Source organism: Pezoporus flaviventris, unplaced genomic scaffold (assembly GCF_033815535.1).
Source record: "Pezoporus flaviventris isolate CSIRO_AGI_PZ_B2104156 unplaced genomic scaffold, CSIRO_AGI_Pfla_v1 ptg000002l, whole genome shotgun sequence".
Taxonomy (NCBI): Eukaryota; Metazoa; Chordata; class Aves; order Psittaciformes; family Psittacidae; genus Pezoporus; species Pezoporus flaviventris.
In genome coordinates, this window is record NW_026892550.1 from 82,602,881 (window position 1) to 82,622,611 (window position 19,731).

The 19,731-nt window shown below is 38.1% G+C and overlaps 1 protein-coding gene across 5 annotated transcripts in view; it reads right to left on the reverse strand.

Annotated features, from left to right (window-relative positions):
• CACNA1C (calcium voltage-gated channel subunit alpha1 C) overlaps nucleotides 1–19,731 on the reverse strand; it is a 482,397-nt gene that overhangs the window by 400,870 nt on the left and 61,796 nt on the right. For all 5 annotated transcript variants that reach the window (XM_061444716.1, XM_061444714.1, XM_061444713.1 and 2 more), the window contains exons 2-3: nucleotides 9,563–9,885; nucleotides 5,830–5,934 (exon numbers count right to left, since the gene is read on the reverse strand). In XM_061444716.1, the coding sequence (XP_061300700.1) occupies nucleotides 5,830–5,934; nucleotides 9,563–9,885 (428 nt within the window). The remainder of the gene's footprint in view (nucleotides 1–5,829; nucleotides 5,935–9,562; nucleotides 9,886–19,731) is intronic.

Below are 19,731 nucleotides of genomic sequence, written 5' to 3' on the forward strand. Positions count from 1 at the left end.
GGCTACAAAAGCTTTCAAGGACCTATGTAATAGCTGTTCTCAGCTGGTCTGAATCAAGCTGGAATAAAGCAAATGAATTTTCAGCTGGGCTGCTCTCTCAGTATTTCTGCCACTGTTATACAGACATTGGAAAGGACACTACTAATTTCAAAACCAAAAGGGATAAAAAAAAAAACAGGGACAGGCTCAGACTGGGAGACCTATGTATTGAGAATGGAGCTGGAAAATAACAAAGAAGCAGCTGGAAAGAGTATGGAGATTTTGAGGGTTACTTGGTTACAGAGACCAGGTCTAGGAGTGGAAAGGAATTTAAGACCAGAGTTAACAATAGAAGTGGTCAGGGAGCCAAACCTGAGTAAGGATAGCACTGATATCAACAGACAAAACAGGCGAATAACATATGAAACCACTATGGAGAAGAGAATAGGGAAACTAAAAGCAAGAGGTCTTATAGAAACGGGATTGGAAAGAGAAAAATTACCTGGCAAAGCAAAGATAATAAATTTTATAAAGCAACAAAAATGAGGACACAGACATAAGAGATCTCAGAGGAGATCAAGAGATGATCAACAACAACAAGCACAGACTGGGTGAGGACATAGGGACCACTGGTATAAAGAGAAGCAGAAAGCTGCCATTTGACTAGGACATCTCACCATGACAGCAGTAACCATCCCACTTTACAGACTGGAAAACTGAGACAGCAATTTACCCAAGGCCACACTGTTTGTCAGCAGCAGAACCAGCAGATAACCTGAATATTGTCTTCTCAAATATAAAGCTTATTCTTCCACACTGTGCTTCACTATTGCCAAAGATGCTGAGTATCAGCCTCTCCATGCCAGAGGCAGGGCTTCCGGGGACTCTGGGATATGTTGAGCCTAAATTCCATCATTTTCCATTTCCTTAGCATTACAGAAGTCAGAGATTCACAATCTTTCTGGAGGAAGTCCTTAAGGATTTTTTGGAACAACCTCCTTTCTTCTCCTCATCCTGATCCCAGTGTCTTTCCAGCCTCTTCAGCTCCTCTCTTCCATCTTCTGTCCCTTACTCCCCACTTTTCAAATTCCATAACCTCCCCCAGCTGTGGCAGTGCTGGCATGAAGCCCAAGCTAATAAGCCTATCAGAGCTTATTAGCTTGGTATCTCCTCTACCCTGCCCTGCACCTCACCTCTGACATTGACATCCCATTACTGTATTCACTTACTAGTTGAGAACTGTCACATAAGATGACAGCAATGACACAAGCGAACCAAAAGCTTTTGTGCAGTATTCTTCCTTATCCTTGTCCAGAAAAACCATCCCTGTTTTTCCTGATCTCCTCATCACCACTCTGCTCTCTAACACTTTTCTGACTTTGCACAATTAAAAATGAGAGACTGTTCAATATGCTGGCTCCAGAATTCTCTGACATAAAAAAAATGCTGAAGTTCTTTATGCCAGTATCTAGAAAGATAATAGATGAAGCCATATTCACACCTATTGTGTCAGTCTGCTGCAAATGCAGAAAGATTAAACACACTTTATTCTTTTTTGCACATAAATCACCTGCTCAACTGGATGCTACCATAACCACCAGTTACTAAAGCAGTCATACCTTCCTGAAAGGCAAGCCCCCTTTCTGTAGACAGGCATTTCCACAAACACTGTCTGGCACAAGCACAGACAAGCAAGCAGAAATCCCACTTTTCCTTTCACTGGGTCCTATTTGAGATTTAACAAATTAGTCTGAAGGTAACACAAGGTAACACAAGGGATCTTTTTTAAGTTTAGCTAGTATAAAACAGGATTTCCTTCCTGCAATAAGGACAAGGGAGGGACAGGAGAGCTATCAAAACAACACAGAATCTTCTCCTGCTATTTAGCTAAAGCATAAACAATCGAGTTGCCTTCCACGGAACGTGCTGTAAACCTTGGTCTTAACCTCATTATGTTATCGCCATGCTGTGACATTGACCAGGCTTCTGCCATTTGCAATTGCCAGTAAAGTGACAGAAGCATTTTCCTTTCAGCTTCCTATCTTGGGCGGTCCATAGTTTTATTCCTAAATGTACATTATCTCTGTTCTAATGCATAATTGCAGGGATAACAAGCAGAAAGCCTCTGTATCAGTTACAGCCTCTCATGCAGGCTAACTTTAATTCCCTTCAAACTAGCTCCCGTTTTCCTGACTGCATCAAGAGAATACATTACTGTTCTTTGAATGAGCTTTACTAGTAAATTTAAGCAAAGTTTCAGCAGAGTTCACTCTTATAAAAACATTTTTGCACCTACTACAACTCATCCACTTGTGAGAGCTCAGCAGTTTTCCAGTGAACACATTGCACAAGTAAAACACAGAAACTGCTGAAGCAATTTCAAGCATGTTATGACTATATTATATTGTTCTGACATTTTTCTTCCAGCCAGTGTCAAAGACATTGCAGTGAGCATAAAAATATGAGATCTGGGGGTTAGTATAAACATGCATTTGAAAAATTAAAGTTCTTCACAGTCCAAGTTACTATCCCTAGCCTTGATAAAAATGGCTTAAGGATTTACAGGAAGTATTATTATTATTACAGGAAACCAAATTGCAGTGAACCATACAGAACATGTGCGTGCTATTTGGTCTAAACTTGTAGTACATGATAGCTAATCACAATTCCTTGCTAACAAAAAAAATGAAGGAATTTATTGGACTTTTCTGTATTTATTTCCAATACTTACACTAATGACTGTGGCATCATATCAAATAGGTCTTACACCTAAAGACAAGGCTGGTTAAAATGGAGATATGACTACAGGTTCCTGGTTTTGTACAGGCAAATGAGACATGTGTCTCTTCAAGACTTCTGTAGAAGGCATAAAGCAATACATAAGCCCTATTTGACCAGTGGCTGATCACATCTGTGAAATTAAACTATTTACCAAAACATTATTCAGCTATCATTTTCTGCTTTTAGAGAGAAGGAAAGAAGCAACTCCCACAATTCAGAACTCCTTTCTCTTCTCTCACTACCCTCTACTCCATCATCCTGTTAAAAACAAGCGACTGAATTTTTACCTCAGCCTGCAAAGAAAACATTGTTTGAAAAGTTATGATAAAACCTTAGAGAAGAAACACTCAGACCCTAAGGGAAAAGTGGCAGCTTATTGGAAAACTGTTGTGTCACTTTCAGACCTTGTAAAACAGATACTATCCATCATGTTTTCTGTAGATAGTTCTTTCATGTTAAGGACGGCTCTAGAAACATAGGATGTGGGAGGTTCTGTCATAGCTTTACCCCTAAAAGGGGCTAAACTGCAAAATGGGAATGAATCAAGAGTTACACAAGTGAAAACTTCTTCTGGTCACATAGGAAGATTCCGTATGCATTTTGTTAGACTCTCACACTGTGCATGCTATTAACCTGCGTGCACGCACTGAAGACATACCCTCCTTTCCTCTTTCAGCTTTTAAAGGTTTAGGGATCATGGCTGCAAAGTAAATCTGATTGCAAAATACATGCTCACAGGTAGGAAAAAAATAAAAGTGAAAAACAAGTGAGTACAACAAGAAGCTAGTACAACAACTCTTCTGCAGTTCCTACCATCTGGAATAACTTCCCTTTAATTCTGCGCTTCATCTAAGCTTTCATCCTATTCCAAAACACAACTAAAACATTTTTTCACCCTTATTTCACCCATTTGCCTCCACCCCCCCACCCCCCCCATTGCTCAGTACTTTATGCACTCACCACAATACACAACTCTTCACAATTCTATGAAAAGCTTCAGAATGCAGCATCTGACACACGCAAAAAACTGTGTTTCCAAACAGCGGTATATACATGCCAAAATCTATGTATATCACCCTGAGAAAGCAAACAAACAAAACCACAAATCCCACAAAACCACAACAAGGGACTAGCGATACCACAGGACCAAAGGCTACTGGGCAGTTGGCGGTCCAGGGTTTCCTCTACAGTATAGAGTCTTAATTCCACTAGCGCAAACCCCTCATGGAATACTAAGTATCTCATTTTCCATTTTTAATTACTTTTTCCATTAAGACCCAAAGAACAATGTGTAGTCAAGCAGTCTCCCCATTTACTTTCTTCTCCCCCCTCTTCCTCTAAAACTGCTGTTTAGATAAATTAACAATGCCTCCTCACCTTCATTGCGATAACATTTCTAAACTTTCCTCAGATGATGATTTTTGCTTGGCTCGGCTTTTTAAACTCCTACTCACAAATAACACAAGTGTTTTGGTAGACTGACCAAATGATGCAAAAGATGCCTTGGAAAACAGATGCAGAATAGCAATTCAGCTCACAGAAGTGCATATATTTTCTGATAGAAGAACAGTTTTAATAAACCTCATTCAATTAAGAATATACTCCCAACCCAGTATAAGCCAACAGCCTCCTCACTGAAGTAAGACAAATACCCCCACAAAATAAAACTCAAGACAAATTAAAGAGTTCGCTAAACTTCAACTCTGCTGTTTTCATATCTCAGCCTTGGAAGTCAGAACGTGCATTAAATATACTGTCTTTTATCACCAGAGAATCAACTGAATTGAATGTGTTTTTTAAAAGATACTCATTTTGAAAGGTGCCATACTGAATTATCTTGCATATACACACCACAATTCATCACTGGAAATCACCAAGTCAAGCTAACAAAAAGATAGCAGCAAGAGAAAATAAGACAAGATCACATACCCTGTCAATATAAAGAATAGTTAAAAGTTAACAATCACGTATCTCCTCCTGCTCCTATTTTTAAACTTCTTTAAGGAGTTACAGAGGAAAAGCATTAAATGTTTTATTCCCTTTTTTTAACACAGAAGTACAGTTCCAGCAAAGTCCTGAAGTTTGCAATTTGTTTTGTGTAACTCCAAGAGATATTTAATCAAGTGACTGACTTCCAAGAAGAGCACGGATCATTTTAATCACAACATCTGTCGGCCACCCCAATTATCCCTACTTTGGAAGTATGGCTTTTGTTTTCCTCCTCTGTTGCTCTTAAATTTCTTTTGTCTCAGTAAATTTTAATCAGGAAGGAGCATCCCAACTCTTAAACTCTGGGAGCAAGTTTTCATCCTGATCCAACCAGACAAGTGGGAGATTTGTTCACATATTTGAGAGAAAGAAAAATGTTTTCTGCTAATTCAATGAATTGTGTTCCAGAATTGGTTTATGCTGTGTCTGTACCGAACAGAATTTTTTGCTATGACTTCATGTTAAGCCAAAAGTAAACACTCTTGCCTTTCTATATAGACAGTTCTATCCCAAAGTACCAACATACGCATCAGTGGTGATGGAGGAAAAGCTATTTTCCTCAACAGGGAAGAAAAAAAAAATCCCAAATAAAGAAAAAATAAACAAACCCACAAACAGTGTCCAGCCACACACATCTCTGAAATGCAAGAATTAATGTATTTCCTTACAAATTAGACATCAAGCTGCACTCTCAAGTATCACCTGAGACAAGGACACGACCAATTTCACAATGGCACTTTAAAACAAAACCCATCATATAATCCATGATTAAAAGACCTCTTCCGCAAATACCTCCAGTTTAAAACTTACCGAGCACTTTTGCAGCATGCAGAAATTTGTTAACCAAAATCACAACACATACAGCACCCACGCAATTTTTGGGACATTCTTTTCTAAAGGCAGCTCAGTTGAAACAGATGCTAACATAGAAGAGGAGACACAGCACTCCAATCCAATTTTTACTCTATTACATTCTTATCTTTGGTAGGTACATTTATGTTCCCTACCTTCAACAGTCTCTCTGGTCACTTCTAAAAAGGACTTTCAAAATAGTAAAACTAAACACCATTAAGGACTTACCAGATTGGAATTGGTGGCATTGGAATCATCTTCTGGAAAGGGGATATAGATAGCTAAGGCCACACAATTGGCAAAAATAGTCAGTAAAATAATTATTTCAAATGGTCTGAGGAATGGAGTTAAGGAAATTGTTCCAAAATGTGCACACACAAATAAAAAAAAAAAGATTTATAAGAATTCTGTTTAAAGAAAACATTCCAAGCCCCTTATATTCTGAAAAGAAACATATGCCTTTTTAAGTGCTTTTAGGAGCTCCCAGCCAAGAATCTTCCTAATATGTCAAAAGCAGTGTAGGCCAGTCGCGTGCCAGAGTAAACACAGATTTCTTAAAAGTTTTTTCTTCCTTTATTTATTTAGATTGCATTTTCCCCATTTTCCTTCAAGTGTGGTTGCACTATTTTTAATAGCAGAAGCCTGCTCTAGAAGGACTGTCATCTTTTGTCTTACAATTAGCTTCCCTCAGTCTTTTCCATCTGCATTTACAAACCCTGAAACAATTTTAGCCAAAGTTTTGGGTGTTTTTTTTTGGCGTTGTATTTCACTCCTCCCCCCCCACCCCCCTTTGCCTTTCCCAGTCTGATATCTCAAAGTTAAATGCAAGGGCCCAAGAAATACAGGCATACATTCAGCTAGAAGACATTTACATGACGATAAGATTTGTTAAGGCAAAAGAAAAAAGTTTTGCCCAAAATGTGTTTATACTGCACATTGCCATGTATGCTTGTTTTGCTTAAGAATTGTTTTAGGCAGTATTTCTTTTTAATTTGGATTTCCTTTAGTATTCATAGGGAAAACAAGTGCGCTTACACAGCGTATTAGGTGCAAAAGGAAGCTAAGAGTTCTTATAATGAAGTAGCACCAATTCCAGGGCATTTCAGACCAGCATCAACTTCGTTAGATAAAACACCACAATCATACTGGATGTTCAACAAGCAAATCCTGCACAGCCTTGATGCCCCACTGACTGTCCATTGGGATCAAAAGACATTTTGCTACTGACCAATTTGCTGGCACTGTATTTCATCTACTTCTGTGGACTTCTTAAATGCTGTGAAGTGACTCCAAACGCAGACTAGAGACCAGATTTACAGCCTGTCTACGTTTACTTGCCTGCAAGAATATCCTGGAAGCTAGCTCTGGGAAAACTCACCAGTACTCTGGAGGGGAATTAAAAGCAGGACAGGACAGGGAGAATGCCAAGCATAACCTGCGCCACAGAGTGCATTTGAGCATGAATTTATATACCATGGGACTGGCTTTGCAGCATTGCCAAATGTCAACACAGCATGTATGTTTCTGGTCAGCAGACTACTGTTCTCAGCAGGTTTTAGCAGGAAAGAACTGGAGATCGGGATGTGCAGCAGCAGGAACTGCAAGAGATACACAAAGTCCAGGCACCTGGCCACTGCTTACGCTCAGACACTTTCTACATTTCACATATGGAATAGTCAAAGTATTCCAAACTTGCCAGACTACCCTGCTTAAACCTATGAATAATAGGAGATATATGACCATACTGAGGAAGAAAAGCAGATAAGGGTGCTATCCATGGGACTTCTCAAAAAGTTCAGGCTGTATATATAGTGTTTACTGTATAAACACCTGAATTTCCACAGGCTCTCCTTTTCTTAATAACTTTCTTCCTAGACTTCTTGGTTTTGACAGGATTGTTATCTTTTAACTTACCACTGTTTATGCATATTTTCTTCAACTTCTTTTTGCACTGTAAAAATAAAATGGTGTAAACTCTACAAATACCCTGCACACAGAGCAGAAAATTAAACAGACAGCTAAATCTTTGCAAAATAAGGCAATTGCTTCATTTCACTTTTTCTTAGGTGCACTTGCACCTTCAGCCTCTTAATGCTCAGAAACACTGCAGAAGTACCATTTGATATTTAATATCTACTGTGCTTAGACTTGAGTGGTTCAGCAAATTAAGCTAAGCTTTTCTCAGTAGTTTTTAGCAATTAGGATGAATACAGATAAAAATAAATTTCATCAAAACCCTTTAATATTGTTACTTGTGATTGATGTGTTTCACATTTATAAACACTAGATATCCAATGAGCGGTTCTGATGGAAAACAAAAATACTTCCATCAACTCACCTAAAAGCAAACAAAACCATAAAACGCAATCATCAGCATCTTTGGATTGCTTTAAATGCATTGTTTGGTCCTCTCTTGATCCCAGCACTGCTGTATCCTGTTTTACAGCACATCATTCCCATCATTCATTGCTGATCTTATTCATTTATCGAATGTCACTCTGTGCTTTTTTCTAAAGACATGTGGTTACTGGGGTGCTAGCAAGTGAACCAATATTCAGCTTCATCCTGTTAGTCATCACTCATCTTCTTACACTTAAAATACCAGAGCTATGTCCAAAGGGATAAAGAGTCGCAAACTTAATCAGAGGGATTAAAAATTAGCATCTGAAGAAAGAAATAGGCAGGCAGGTAGTTTAAGGACATCTAAGAATTGACAGGAACATTTTAACACATTCTTAATCTGGAAAATATGTCCATGTCAGCAAGACATAATAATCATATTCTGTTTTCATCTTTCTAATGTCCCAGCAGACCCCCAAAGGAACAATATTATCACATTGTCTTAAATGCCATCATTCATTTTTTTTTATCATATTAACTACTGCCAAGTTCTGTACTGCCTTCCCTTGACATGCTTATCTATCCCTAACAACATGTTTTCTCTTTTGTATTTTCTGAAGAAGCCCATTAGCTTCCGATTTACTGACAATTACTGTTCAGGGTAAGGCTCGGTTTCCCTTTGGGGATGTGAGGCAGGTGTACTTTATTTTAGCTTGTGTTTCACACCAAATTCTTAAATTCTAGCTGGTGCTCATCAGACTTGGGCGATTTTCTTCTCTCACACAATTAAACCAATGGCCAAACTCCCACTGACTTTCCAGGGAAGCAGCACTGACCCTTACATTCTGCAGTTCTGTGTCAGTGGTGATCATCTATCATCTCTGACAGGCTGTCTCTTGTTCAGACTACTAGATCTGGCCCTATACTGCATTCATACATGTTGCAGGATTACTTTAACTGTCTTTCTTTTACCCTGCTTCTAGATAACCAGTAAGAGATAACTAGTATCTGTTACCATACATTAGTGAGCCTTATTAGTTAAAGTGGAGTTCCAAAATAATGAACAGACTTTAGCCCTGTTTCATGGTCTTATTACATGTTTGGGGTTTTTTCCTCCTCCTTTTGTCCCATTCTTTTTTTCATACTGTAGAAAGCGTGATGCCACGTGTTTAACAAAAAATGCATATGATTCAAAACACCACAGCTGTTTAACTGGTGACACCTCTAAGTGCCTGCAAAAAAAAGGTAAGGAAAGCCAGCAGCTGCTATCAATCCCATCAAGTCACTTCAGTTCTGGCCTCAGACACCTTGCATATTTCCCATCGATTTCAGCCTTGGCCATGTGGTTTTAAAAAAGCAAGTTTCAACCCCTAACCTTTATCATTTACACTTCCAGCCGTTTCTTACACCAGGGTACAGTTAAGGCTTCAGTCCTAAACTCAAAACTTTTTTTTTTCCCCCAGCATAAATGATCTTAGTTAAGACATCAAAAACTATTCATGTACTTTATGTTCCCAGTGGTGCCTTTCAACTTAATGTATTGATTTCTTCACACTTATGAATAGCGCCTGATGTGCACAAATAAATTGCTGTTTTCCAAATGAGAACATCAAAAAGGATATTTCCATTCGACGATGTTGATGCATGCCCTCCGGATGGGATTTTTCAGTGTTAAACACAGCAGTGCCCGGGGAGGACGTGTAGCTGTGGTGGTACCCTGTTTTTTCTGTTTTCCATACTGCTGCCGTTTTCTCTGCGTGGAGCTAGCTGTGGATATTGTTGCATTGCCAGCACTACCCATCAGTTTGGCTTGCCTGGCAGCATCAATCGCAGCTTGCCAGGACAGAGCTGCCCCTGGAGTAGGGATATGCTCTGGGGCAAGCCCTGCAGCTGCATTGGCATTCATGTTGGCATGAGCTGGACGGGGACTCCCATAGTTGGAACCTATGAAAGGAAAAGATAAAAAAAATAGAAATTTGTACAGACACTTTTTAACAGCAGAAAAAATAAATGTTTTTTAAAAACACAAGTATTAGTATCTTAAGTATCAGTAAAATCAAGAACTAGGGTTCAGGATAATCATTTGTTTTGCAAGTCTCCCAACAAGACCCAGTAGACACTGAGCTATTAAGAAGCACCTCCAATCACCGCAGCCTGCAGGGATTCACAGAAAAGAAACTGTCCTCTTTTCCTTTTTTACTCATCAATTTTGAAATTTGGATTGCTTGAAAGCTCAAAAGGGGAGGCTAGATCTCATCGCTTTATTACACAGACATGAAGCACTATACTATTATTTGGCAAAGAATCCAAACGAAGTTCTCAAGTCCTGTCATGAAAATCCTTAGGTTTTCAATAACACCTGAAGGTAAAGTGAAATTTTAACAATGACAGCAATTCTCTCTGCAAACAGTACATGTTGTTTGCAGGCTGTTGTAGTCAGCCTAAGAACAGCCTGACTAGAAGGTACACTGAAGCAGAAACTGGAACACAAAGGAAGGGCTTGTGGCTTTTGTGTTCTATAGGATGTTGTGCAAGCAGTTTAAACCAACTAATATATCTAGAAACTGGAACTAACTCCTTATAAGCTGATTTTGAGATAGCCGAACTATTGAAATCAATGGAGTCACATCTAAAAGGCATGTATTAACAAGAATGCTAAGACCTAGAAGTCTCAAGCTTTGTGCATCTTTTACCCAAAACTAAGGGAGTATACGCTTTTGTCCACACACAGTAATAGGATATATATGTCAGGTGACATGTGGCTGATATTTAGGTCTTAGCAGTACAGAAAATGAAAATCACCCTTTCAAGCTAGCACAATTGTTCGATTGCTTCAGTAAAGACAGTGAAGTCACCTGTGTCTCTTCAATGAGGCTTTTTTAGCAATGCAAGTTAAAATTTCCATCACTTCAAGACAACTGAATTTTGAAACTTCAGATTCCCTTCCTCCTTGGAGTATGCCTCAATTGAAATACATTAGAACTTGTGAAAGGCTAACTGAATTTTGCCGCAAACACTTCATAGTATGAAGAAAATGTAAGCCATGTTAGACAAGTGCAACATAAAATCTATGCAAAGTCACAACAGCAAACTTTAATTAGAATGAACTTCCTGTTTAGATATGCCATGTAAGATTTCAGAGATTACTGAACTTCTTTTGTGGACTTGCCTGTGGCCCATACATTGAGATACAGATAAAAGGAAGCCCAGACTACTTACAGACCTTATTCCTTCACAGAATTCAATTTCAAAACACTGCACACTCAAAAGATTGTGTTTTCTGATCAGCAGAGACTATGCTTCAGAAAAAAAATGTACATGCAAACAGCATAAACTCAGTACTTTGCTTGATCACCTTATATTTCAAAGCAAGCTCAAAGTCTACTATTGATGGTGTTCCACTTTAGATTAGTATAGAAATATGATTCTACTAAAGAGATCAGATGGAACCCTACAGACTACTAGGCAAAGCCAACAGAAGACCACACAGCACTATTTTCCTTAAAATGTCAGATGAAAGACATTCAAAACTGGGGAATTGGCAAACTGCTCTTGAGCAGAAATAATTACCCAAGATGAATATTTCACAGCTGTATGCGCAGTGCCAAGATATCACAGCAATGACCAATAACTGTACTAAAATGAATTAAAGCAGGTAGAATAAATACAATTCCATTGACACAGAATGCAACAGGATATGCTTCTACCTAGAAAGCATACAAGATTTTTAAATTCATCTCAATCACAAGGAAGGACATGACAGTCAGATGTTATTTTATGTCAGGCATTGCCATAAGATTGCCAGGCTGACAGAGTTTCTTTGCAGAGCAGGAAAACCTAGAGCTTGTCTCTGCTCACTGAAAAACCTCCTAGTTGCAAACCAGCCAAAGGAAGCTGGTGAGTAATATGACTGATACATGAAAGGGAAAACTGAAAGAAACAAGAAATTGGGAAATAGTTAATTCACACCCCTCAGAATTTGAAACTGAAGAAAAAGAGCTTTCGGAATTGCTCAGGCTAAGCAGATTTCCTCAATGAAGCAGGCAATCAGCTGGCAGACAAACTTAGTTTTCTGAAGCTAAGCAAATTGTACACAGCACTACTCATGGGATGCATATTTATTTTCAGACCGGTTTCAGATGCAGTTTTTCCTCTTTAGCATCTACTTGACCTCCCTAGCCTGAGGCATTCTGGAAAGATAAATAAATGGAAAATTACTCTAATTATTCTCCAACTCCAGCTCTTCTTTAATACTGACCCATTAGAATGGATAAGAAAGATGTGTGTGTTTTCCAGTAAAAGCAAACTTGCTGATCCATCACCACTTGTGTTCTTATCATGCTGACTAGACCATGTGGTCCTGGAAATAAACAGCTGCTGCATCTTAATGAAGACTTTTATGCAATTTGGGAATGTGTCAAGCTCCTTCATTATTACTGCTTATTAGCTAGGTTTCATATGAGGATTCAAGTCTGTGCATTGTGACTTGATGTGCCAGCAAACTTAGGGACACAACTTACAGTGGTTTTGTTGCTTTTGCTTCTATTATGGGACTGGTGCTCATGGTAAAGTGCTTTGTCCCAGATTAATTTCAAAAGATGAGTCAGTAGTGACAGATTTATATTAACAAATATTACAAATATTGATTACTGATAAGGATCTGTCTGGTTTATGAAGCTCAGAGTCTGCAGACTCTATCTGTACTAAACAGCTAATGGCAGTGACAAATTACTTGATCTACAGGCAGTTTTATAGCTTAAATTACAGAGTGAAACTCACAGCTTCACAGAAAGTACATTCAAAAACTGAGTGAAATATTTTCAAAGACAGCATAGCCAAAGTTTCAGGGCGAATGAAATTCTGCCCTGCGATCTAAATGTTTAGTGTTAATTCCTAGGAAGCAAGGAGAACACAGTTCATACTGAACTTGCAAGGCACCATGCTAAATTCCACCTGTGGCATTTGTTTCTCCCACACCACAAAACTTTGCTGTAACCAGAGAGCTGCAGTTACTGGATTTGCTATTTTCATTCTGCAATGTAGCAGTTAAAATACTTCACTCCATTTCCCTAATAGAAATAAAGTTTCAGGATACCTAAATCACTTTAATCGTATTTGTTCATACTGTTATTAAGCTGGAAGTGGACCAGAACTGGGAAATGGAGAGTCATCCCCCACTCAAACGCAGCAACTCACTAAGCGCTGTGATCCACAGCATTATCACCCTACTAATCCTTACCACGCTTTAGCGAGAATTTTTACTGTTGACTCTGTCCAGCTGGTGCACAAAACTCTTTTCTCTCTAGGACTTCTAGCGCTACGGTTCATGAGTTTAAGCATCTGAATAGTAATTAAACAGAAAAGTCCACGTATATGAACAAATTTCATAGACTCATAGAATGGTTTGGTTTGGGACCTTAAAGATTAAAGAGCATTTGACAGATGATTGTAAAAAGGCTTAAGTATTACATGACCTTTTTGCATCAAGTTTTACTAAAGGAAAATCCATCAAGAACAGGTGAATAGCACAATTAATCCCCAACTGTGGATGGTAAATAAGCTAGGAAGTACTTAGATAATGTCCATGGTTTCAGCTACTTCGGTACCATTCCACAGAATGCCCTAGAATATTTACAGAGCTTCCTGAAGTGATCTCAAAGCTGTTAGCTGCTGTTTGAATTCATGGAAGATAGGAGAGACCTCAGAGGACTAAGGAAGTGTGAATGGATTCCCCACATAGAAAGGTGGGAAAGGGAGAAATTTAAATCCAGTTGAACTTCAGTCTCTAGGAAAGGATCTAAAGTAAGTAAAATAAACAAGTGTCTGCAAGTACTTGGAGGACAGCAGACATGGATCTGTCATGAATACACTGTGTCAAAGAAAACTAATTCCTTCCAGAACAGGGTAACAGAATTCACATGCAAGATGGAAGCACTAGGTGCCATGTCTCTTCATTATGACTTGTATGACAGTTTCACAAGGATGATAGGGACATATGAGCAAGAAAAATATTGCTGTAACATGAGTATAAAACCAGTGGATGCCTGAGAGCAGTTATCATTGGTACACATTCTAAATTGGAGGATGATGACACATGGAGATACCCAAGTGCCAGCCCCAGATCCAATTCTGTTCCACGTTTTCATTAATGACCTGGATGGTGAAATGGTGAATGGCGTTATTAAACAAGCAGGTAACTGTGAATTTGGGAGGTAAAGCAAATACACTGAAAGACAGGATTTGAATTCAAAATGAACTTCATGAATTGGAGAAAAAGTCTTAAAAATAGAATGGAGTTCAGCAAGGACAAATGCAAAGTGTTTAAGCAAAATGAATCATCCACCTAAATTATTTCCAGAAAAGCCTTAGGGGTTATACTGGATCCCCAACAGAACAGAAGCTGATACTGTCATATTGCCTTCTTCCCACAAAATGCAATCATCGCAATGTAGTATATAAATAGGGACAAAATCTGTGCAACACTGCAAGTAATCCTTCTCTTCAGCTCAGCATTGGCTGGGCTTCTGCTGAAATACAGTGGGCAGTTTCTGGTTCCACACTTCAAGAAAGATATGGCTTAGTTGAGCCTGCCCAGAGGAGAGCAAGGAGACCAACCAAAGGCCTAGAAAACATGAGCTATGAGGCAAAGTGACAGAAATGGGAATGCCAGAAATTAGATTGTTGCTCCTAAAGATGAAGGCTCTTTACACTCACAAGTGTGTGTATATATACTTATATATATACACATATATATTTATGTTTTTAATATGTTTCTAAGCATGTTTTTTATTTCAAAGAACAGAAAAGGAATATTTATCACCACACTCACAGTGAATAAGCAGAAGAAATGTTTTTACAGTAAGAAAACTTCATTATATGCTTTTGAAAACACTTCCTAATCATAGAGACAGTGAAGCACATCTACTGAATTCCTGGACTGGTGCAGTATCTCCTGCACTTTAAGTCTTTCAGACCAGGTGTCCTGGAGAAAACTCTTTTCCAGAAATCTTTATTAACTTTTTAGTTGACATCCCTGGAAATTTTCCCTAGTGACTGCAGTGCTGCATGCATATAGCATTCACTTTCTTTAGAGCATGTTTCCTTTAGAGGATGGTTTTCCTTATTTCCCTGGTCTTTGACTGCATTTTTTCATTTTTTTTTTTTTAAGTTGACAAAACATTAATTCTAACAGCTACCTGCTAAAGTGACACTATTTTTTATTTTTTTTCAAAAAGAAGAGTTTTCTGTAGGTAATTTGTAAGTAGAGATAAGAGCTATAATGAAAGCTGGATTGCAACCCGCGCTATGGCTTTTTCCATCACAAAATTTATAATACACACATACACTTTTAAACATCATGTCAGACTAAAACGCACTGTGTAGTTGTTAGCCACAGACAAAAGAGTTAAGGAATTTTCCCTGTAAATCGCTCTGGGGTTTCAGAACACACACGTAAGAGATACATGATTTAAGACAGTTCGTTTGCAATAGTTAAGACTAAACATTTCTTTAAAACCTAAACAAAAAAACCTCAAACTTATTCAAGAGCCATGCTTCATTTGCTATTAGATCCTTGTTTTCCTTTATCTCCCCCTCCAACAGAGGGCCTTTTTGCTGCATTCCATTAACTCGAGAAGACACAATAAGCTACTAGTTTTGTGAAAAAAAAAGTCAGTTTCAGTGAAGAGAGCAAGCGCACAATCTCATTTCAAGTATTGAATTTTCAAGTATTGAATTCCTCCAAGTTAAATATTTACACTTGAAAATTACCCATGGACATTGCATGGTAAATTGTCATAACTTTGCCAACACTATTTGGATTTTGAATTTTCTAAGGACAGACTTTTATTCTATATTAGTAGAGCATCCATCACAACAGATTCCTGGCTCATGAATAAGGCACAACAAGAATACAAATAGTAATAATTCCCTACCAACAGTGGAATAAATCATAACTTTTCCTTTAAAATTATCACATGTACAGTTCTCTCCATGCAAAAATACTTTGTTTCAAAGCGTGATGTAAACCCATTGCTTCCCGATCTTTCCTCCCTATGTGCTTACACATGCAAAATATTTAAGCACTGAGATACAAATGTCTAATATTTCCCTTATTTTTCTGCTTGAAAATGCCCTGGTTTTCAATAAACACAATTCAGGGGTTTGGGTAGGGTTTTGTTTTGGTTGGGTTTTTTGTTTGGGTGGGTATTTTTTGTTGGTGTTGTTTGGATTTTTTTGGGTGGGGGTAGGTGGCATTGGAGTTTTTTTAATAAAAGGCACAATCCTATACTTGTAATAAAAGCAAATAACGTTTTTATTTACTGACAATTTGGGGGTTTTACAGTTCAGTCTACAATAACACAAATGATGGAATCCTTCCCCTTCTAATTAGTAGGTGATAACAAGTTATGAAGATTTCATCTCGAGAGGTAAAAGGAGGACAACTTCCATTCTATTTTTACATTCCAAAACAAAACAAAGTAAAGCAACAGCCTGTTATACCTCCTTCGCCACAGAGGCATCTTGTCAAATCTTGCTCAGAAGAGCCACAAGCTTGAAAATCCTTAGTCACAAAAGTCCATCTAGTTTCTGATTTTCTCTCCTGTAACTATAGATTGAAGAGAACTAGTCTGAGAGGTAAGGTCTTTTTTAGAGAGGAGGAAGAAGAAAGCATGGAGCCTAGTAAATGTTAAGCCCCAAGGCAAGCATCCAATATTAAAGGACTGATAATTGACACAGATACTAGGAGAGACAGAGAAGTCTCTAATGCAACTCAGCTGGACTACAAATTCTATTAGGAGATAAATCTGTTAGATTGGGGGAGGAGGGGTGCTAAGAGGCCAATTTCCTTTGAAACACTTGCATTTTCTTGTGGCTTTCAAGCTAACAGAAAACACAAAGAAAACCACAAAGACTCCTTCTTGATTTCTGGTGGCACCTAAGTTAAGCTCTTGGAAATCAAGCCAAGCAACACTTCCCTTCAACAATAGCTCACTGAAACATTCATAAAACTCAAAAATAGCAATAGAGGACTAGTGAGATAAAGATCCTTTTTACTAACACCAGTATTTGCATTCATCTCAAATAATCCTGAGAGAACCCAGTTAGCCATGTATTTGAAGGAGTGGCTAGCAAGAGCTTTCACATAAAACAGTAGTTCTGCTGTGATAATGCAATATCCCACAGAACACAAAACACAAAGCCCTTTCTAATACCAAATAGCATGCAAATTAAAAACCAAGGTTCCTCACCTGTGGCAACAACAGATGCACATATCACGGTATACTGCATTAATACATCTCTTAAAAGTATTTTAGGGTACCTATCGGTACAAAACCTTTGTAGTAATATGCATACATGTCAGTGAGTTTCTTGGAAGAACAATGTCTTTCTTGGACAAACTCCGGGCACAGATCCTCAAATGGAGGCACCAAGAGAAAGCTTTCTTGTTCAAACATGTTATTTTTTGCACAGTTCATCTAATTTAATGTTACATCATTAAGGATGCTGGGATCAAGTACTATTCAGTAAAATTTCCTTAACTTCAGCAAAATTCCTCTGGAGATTAACCATAACTCAATAGATTGGATCCTTCTGACAAACTTGTCAACTTAACTACTCATCATTTTCTTGTTGGTGAATGATTACTCTTCACTTTGTGAGTAATCTAAATATAACTTCTTTACAGAAATAAAACTCTTACAGGTTTAAAATGTATCAGATGCTGTATTAGATGGTCTCCAGATTCTTTAGCTGAGAACGCAGAATGGGATGAAACCAAATACACAAAGCTGTTGATGTGATTTGCCTCACCCTACCCAAATCATTTTTAAAAAGGGATCGTGTCAAAGCTCCCCCTGTGGTCTGTTCAGAAGACCATTTCTTCCATTCTTAAGACAGATGTTTGAAATACAAGTGAAACCAGCTGTTAGAAGTGCCAATCTCTCTTCAGATTGTGCAGAAGTAATCTAAAACATAAATTCAATTGTACATCAAATTTAAGGGGATTAAATGAGATTAAATGACTCCCACTTATGTGTGGGGAGTATATACATGCACATGTGTTTCTGCACAAGGTACAGAACAACTCTGTAGCTGCTTTTGGCCCAAAATATGACAAAATTTGGAAAATATGTACAACTGTATGATATCTAAATAATTCAAAGCTTGCAATTTCAATGATACTTCATCCTAGAAAAATCAATCATAATTCTTCTACAACTCATAGTATTCTCAGGCCAGAAATAGCAGTCTGTTCCCAGGTACATCAGATGATGACTAAAAAGCACAAAGGAATCTCTATATAGGTTTGTATCTGAGTTACAGACAATATGAATTTCAATAAAAATAGACACATACACGCACAAACCAAACCAAAACAAACCCTTCAGCATCCAGCTCTAAATGGAGACCAACCCTGACAAACAATACAGAATGCAGATTCTTAGAGGATGATGTTTTTTTGCTGCTTCTTGCTGCTTGTGGAGTCAGTGTTCAGCTGCACAAATCCAGACAGCAGACAGAGCTTGTTGGAATGTTCTTTGGAAGTGTATAAAAGGAGTGGATATCTAACCTTCCTAAGCAAGCCATAAGTACTCCCTGCCAGCCCTCCCTCTTATTGATGATACCCACATCAAGAAGTTGTTAATCCACATTATCATACAATGTCTTAGGTTAAAAGGGACCTCTGAAGGCCATCTGGTCCACACCCCTCCTCCTTTTTAGCCCACTTATCCAAAGTAGTCAAATTTCAACAACCCCTTTGGCTTTCCAGCACCATGGCTTGCACCACTACTGCTGTCTCGAGTCTGTGGGTAGCATTGCAAGAACTGACCGCAGCAGGCATGCAAATCCAAGGTTCATCCATGTATTGGGCATACACCTTAAGAGAGTAGTATATACCTAATTTTAAAAAGGTACTTACTACATAATACTTTGTGAAAGCCAGACATCTATAAATTATATCATTAGCACTCACACAAAACAATCACCTAAAAACTATTTATTGCTTTTCACAAAGGCAAAGCTTAGAATTTATTTTAAACTGCAGTTACCCAATATTAGATTAGGCATGCAATATCCTAATAAATTAAAGATGCACTCACTTCTTGAAATGCAGGCAGTTTCAAAGGAAAAGATATTAAAAGATGCTTCAAGTGTCAAAACTGACTTTGAATTCACCTATTAATCTCAGGGTTCTAAAAACCATAATTTTCCCCATTTTTAAAATGCGATTACTTTTTTTTTCCCCCTGCTGCTTGGAGTAAAACCAACAGAAGATCAGAAAAAGCAACTGGAGAGGAAAGTTTTAAAACAGACTATAAAAATGTTTTGCCAAATCCTAAGAATTAAGACAATGACAGATAAATAAGGTCAGGGTTTCTCCTAATTTCATTCATCTAATTAATGTTATCTTATCTCTGAATAATTTTTGGGCAAAATTAAAGTATTCAAATGGGAGGGCTCTTTGTAACTCAGCACCAGCCAGGTGCTAGAAAGAGATCATGCAAAAAAAAAGGCAAATTTTAAATTGAGAGAAGACAAAAAAAATGCTGCCTCAGTCTTATCCTTCTGTTTCCTTTCATCTACAGAATCTCAAGAGGATGCTCGATATACAACGTGCTCTGCAAGACAAGGAGGAAGCCCTTGCAAACCTCCATTAAAGCAAACCCACAGAAAATTACTAACCACATGAAAACAAACCATGCTATACAACAAAGGAAAACAGCGCTTGTTTCAACTTCAGGGTGATATTAAAAGGCAATTTAAAAAAAATAAACACTTTTCCTC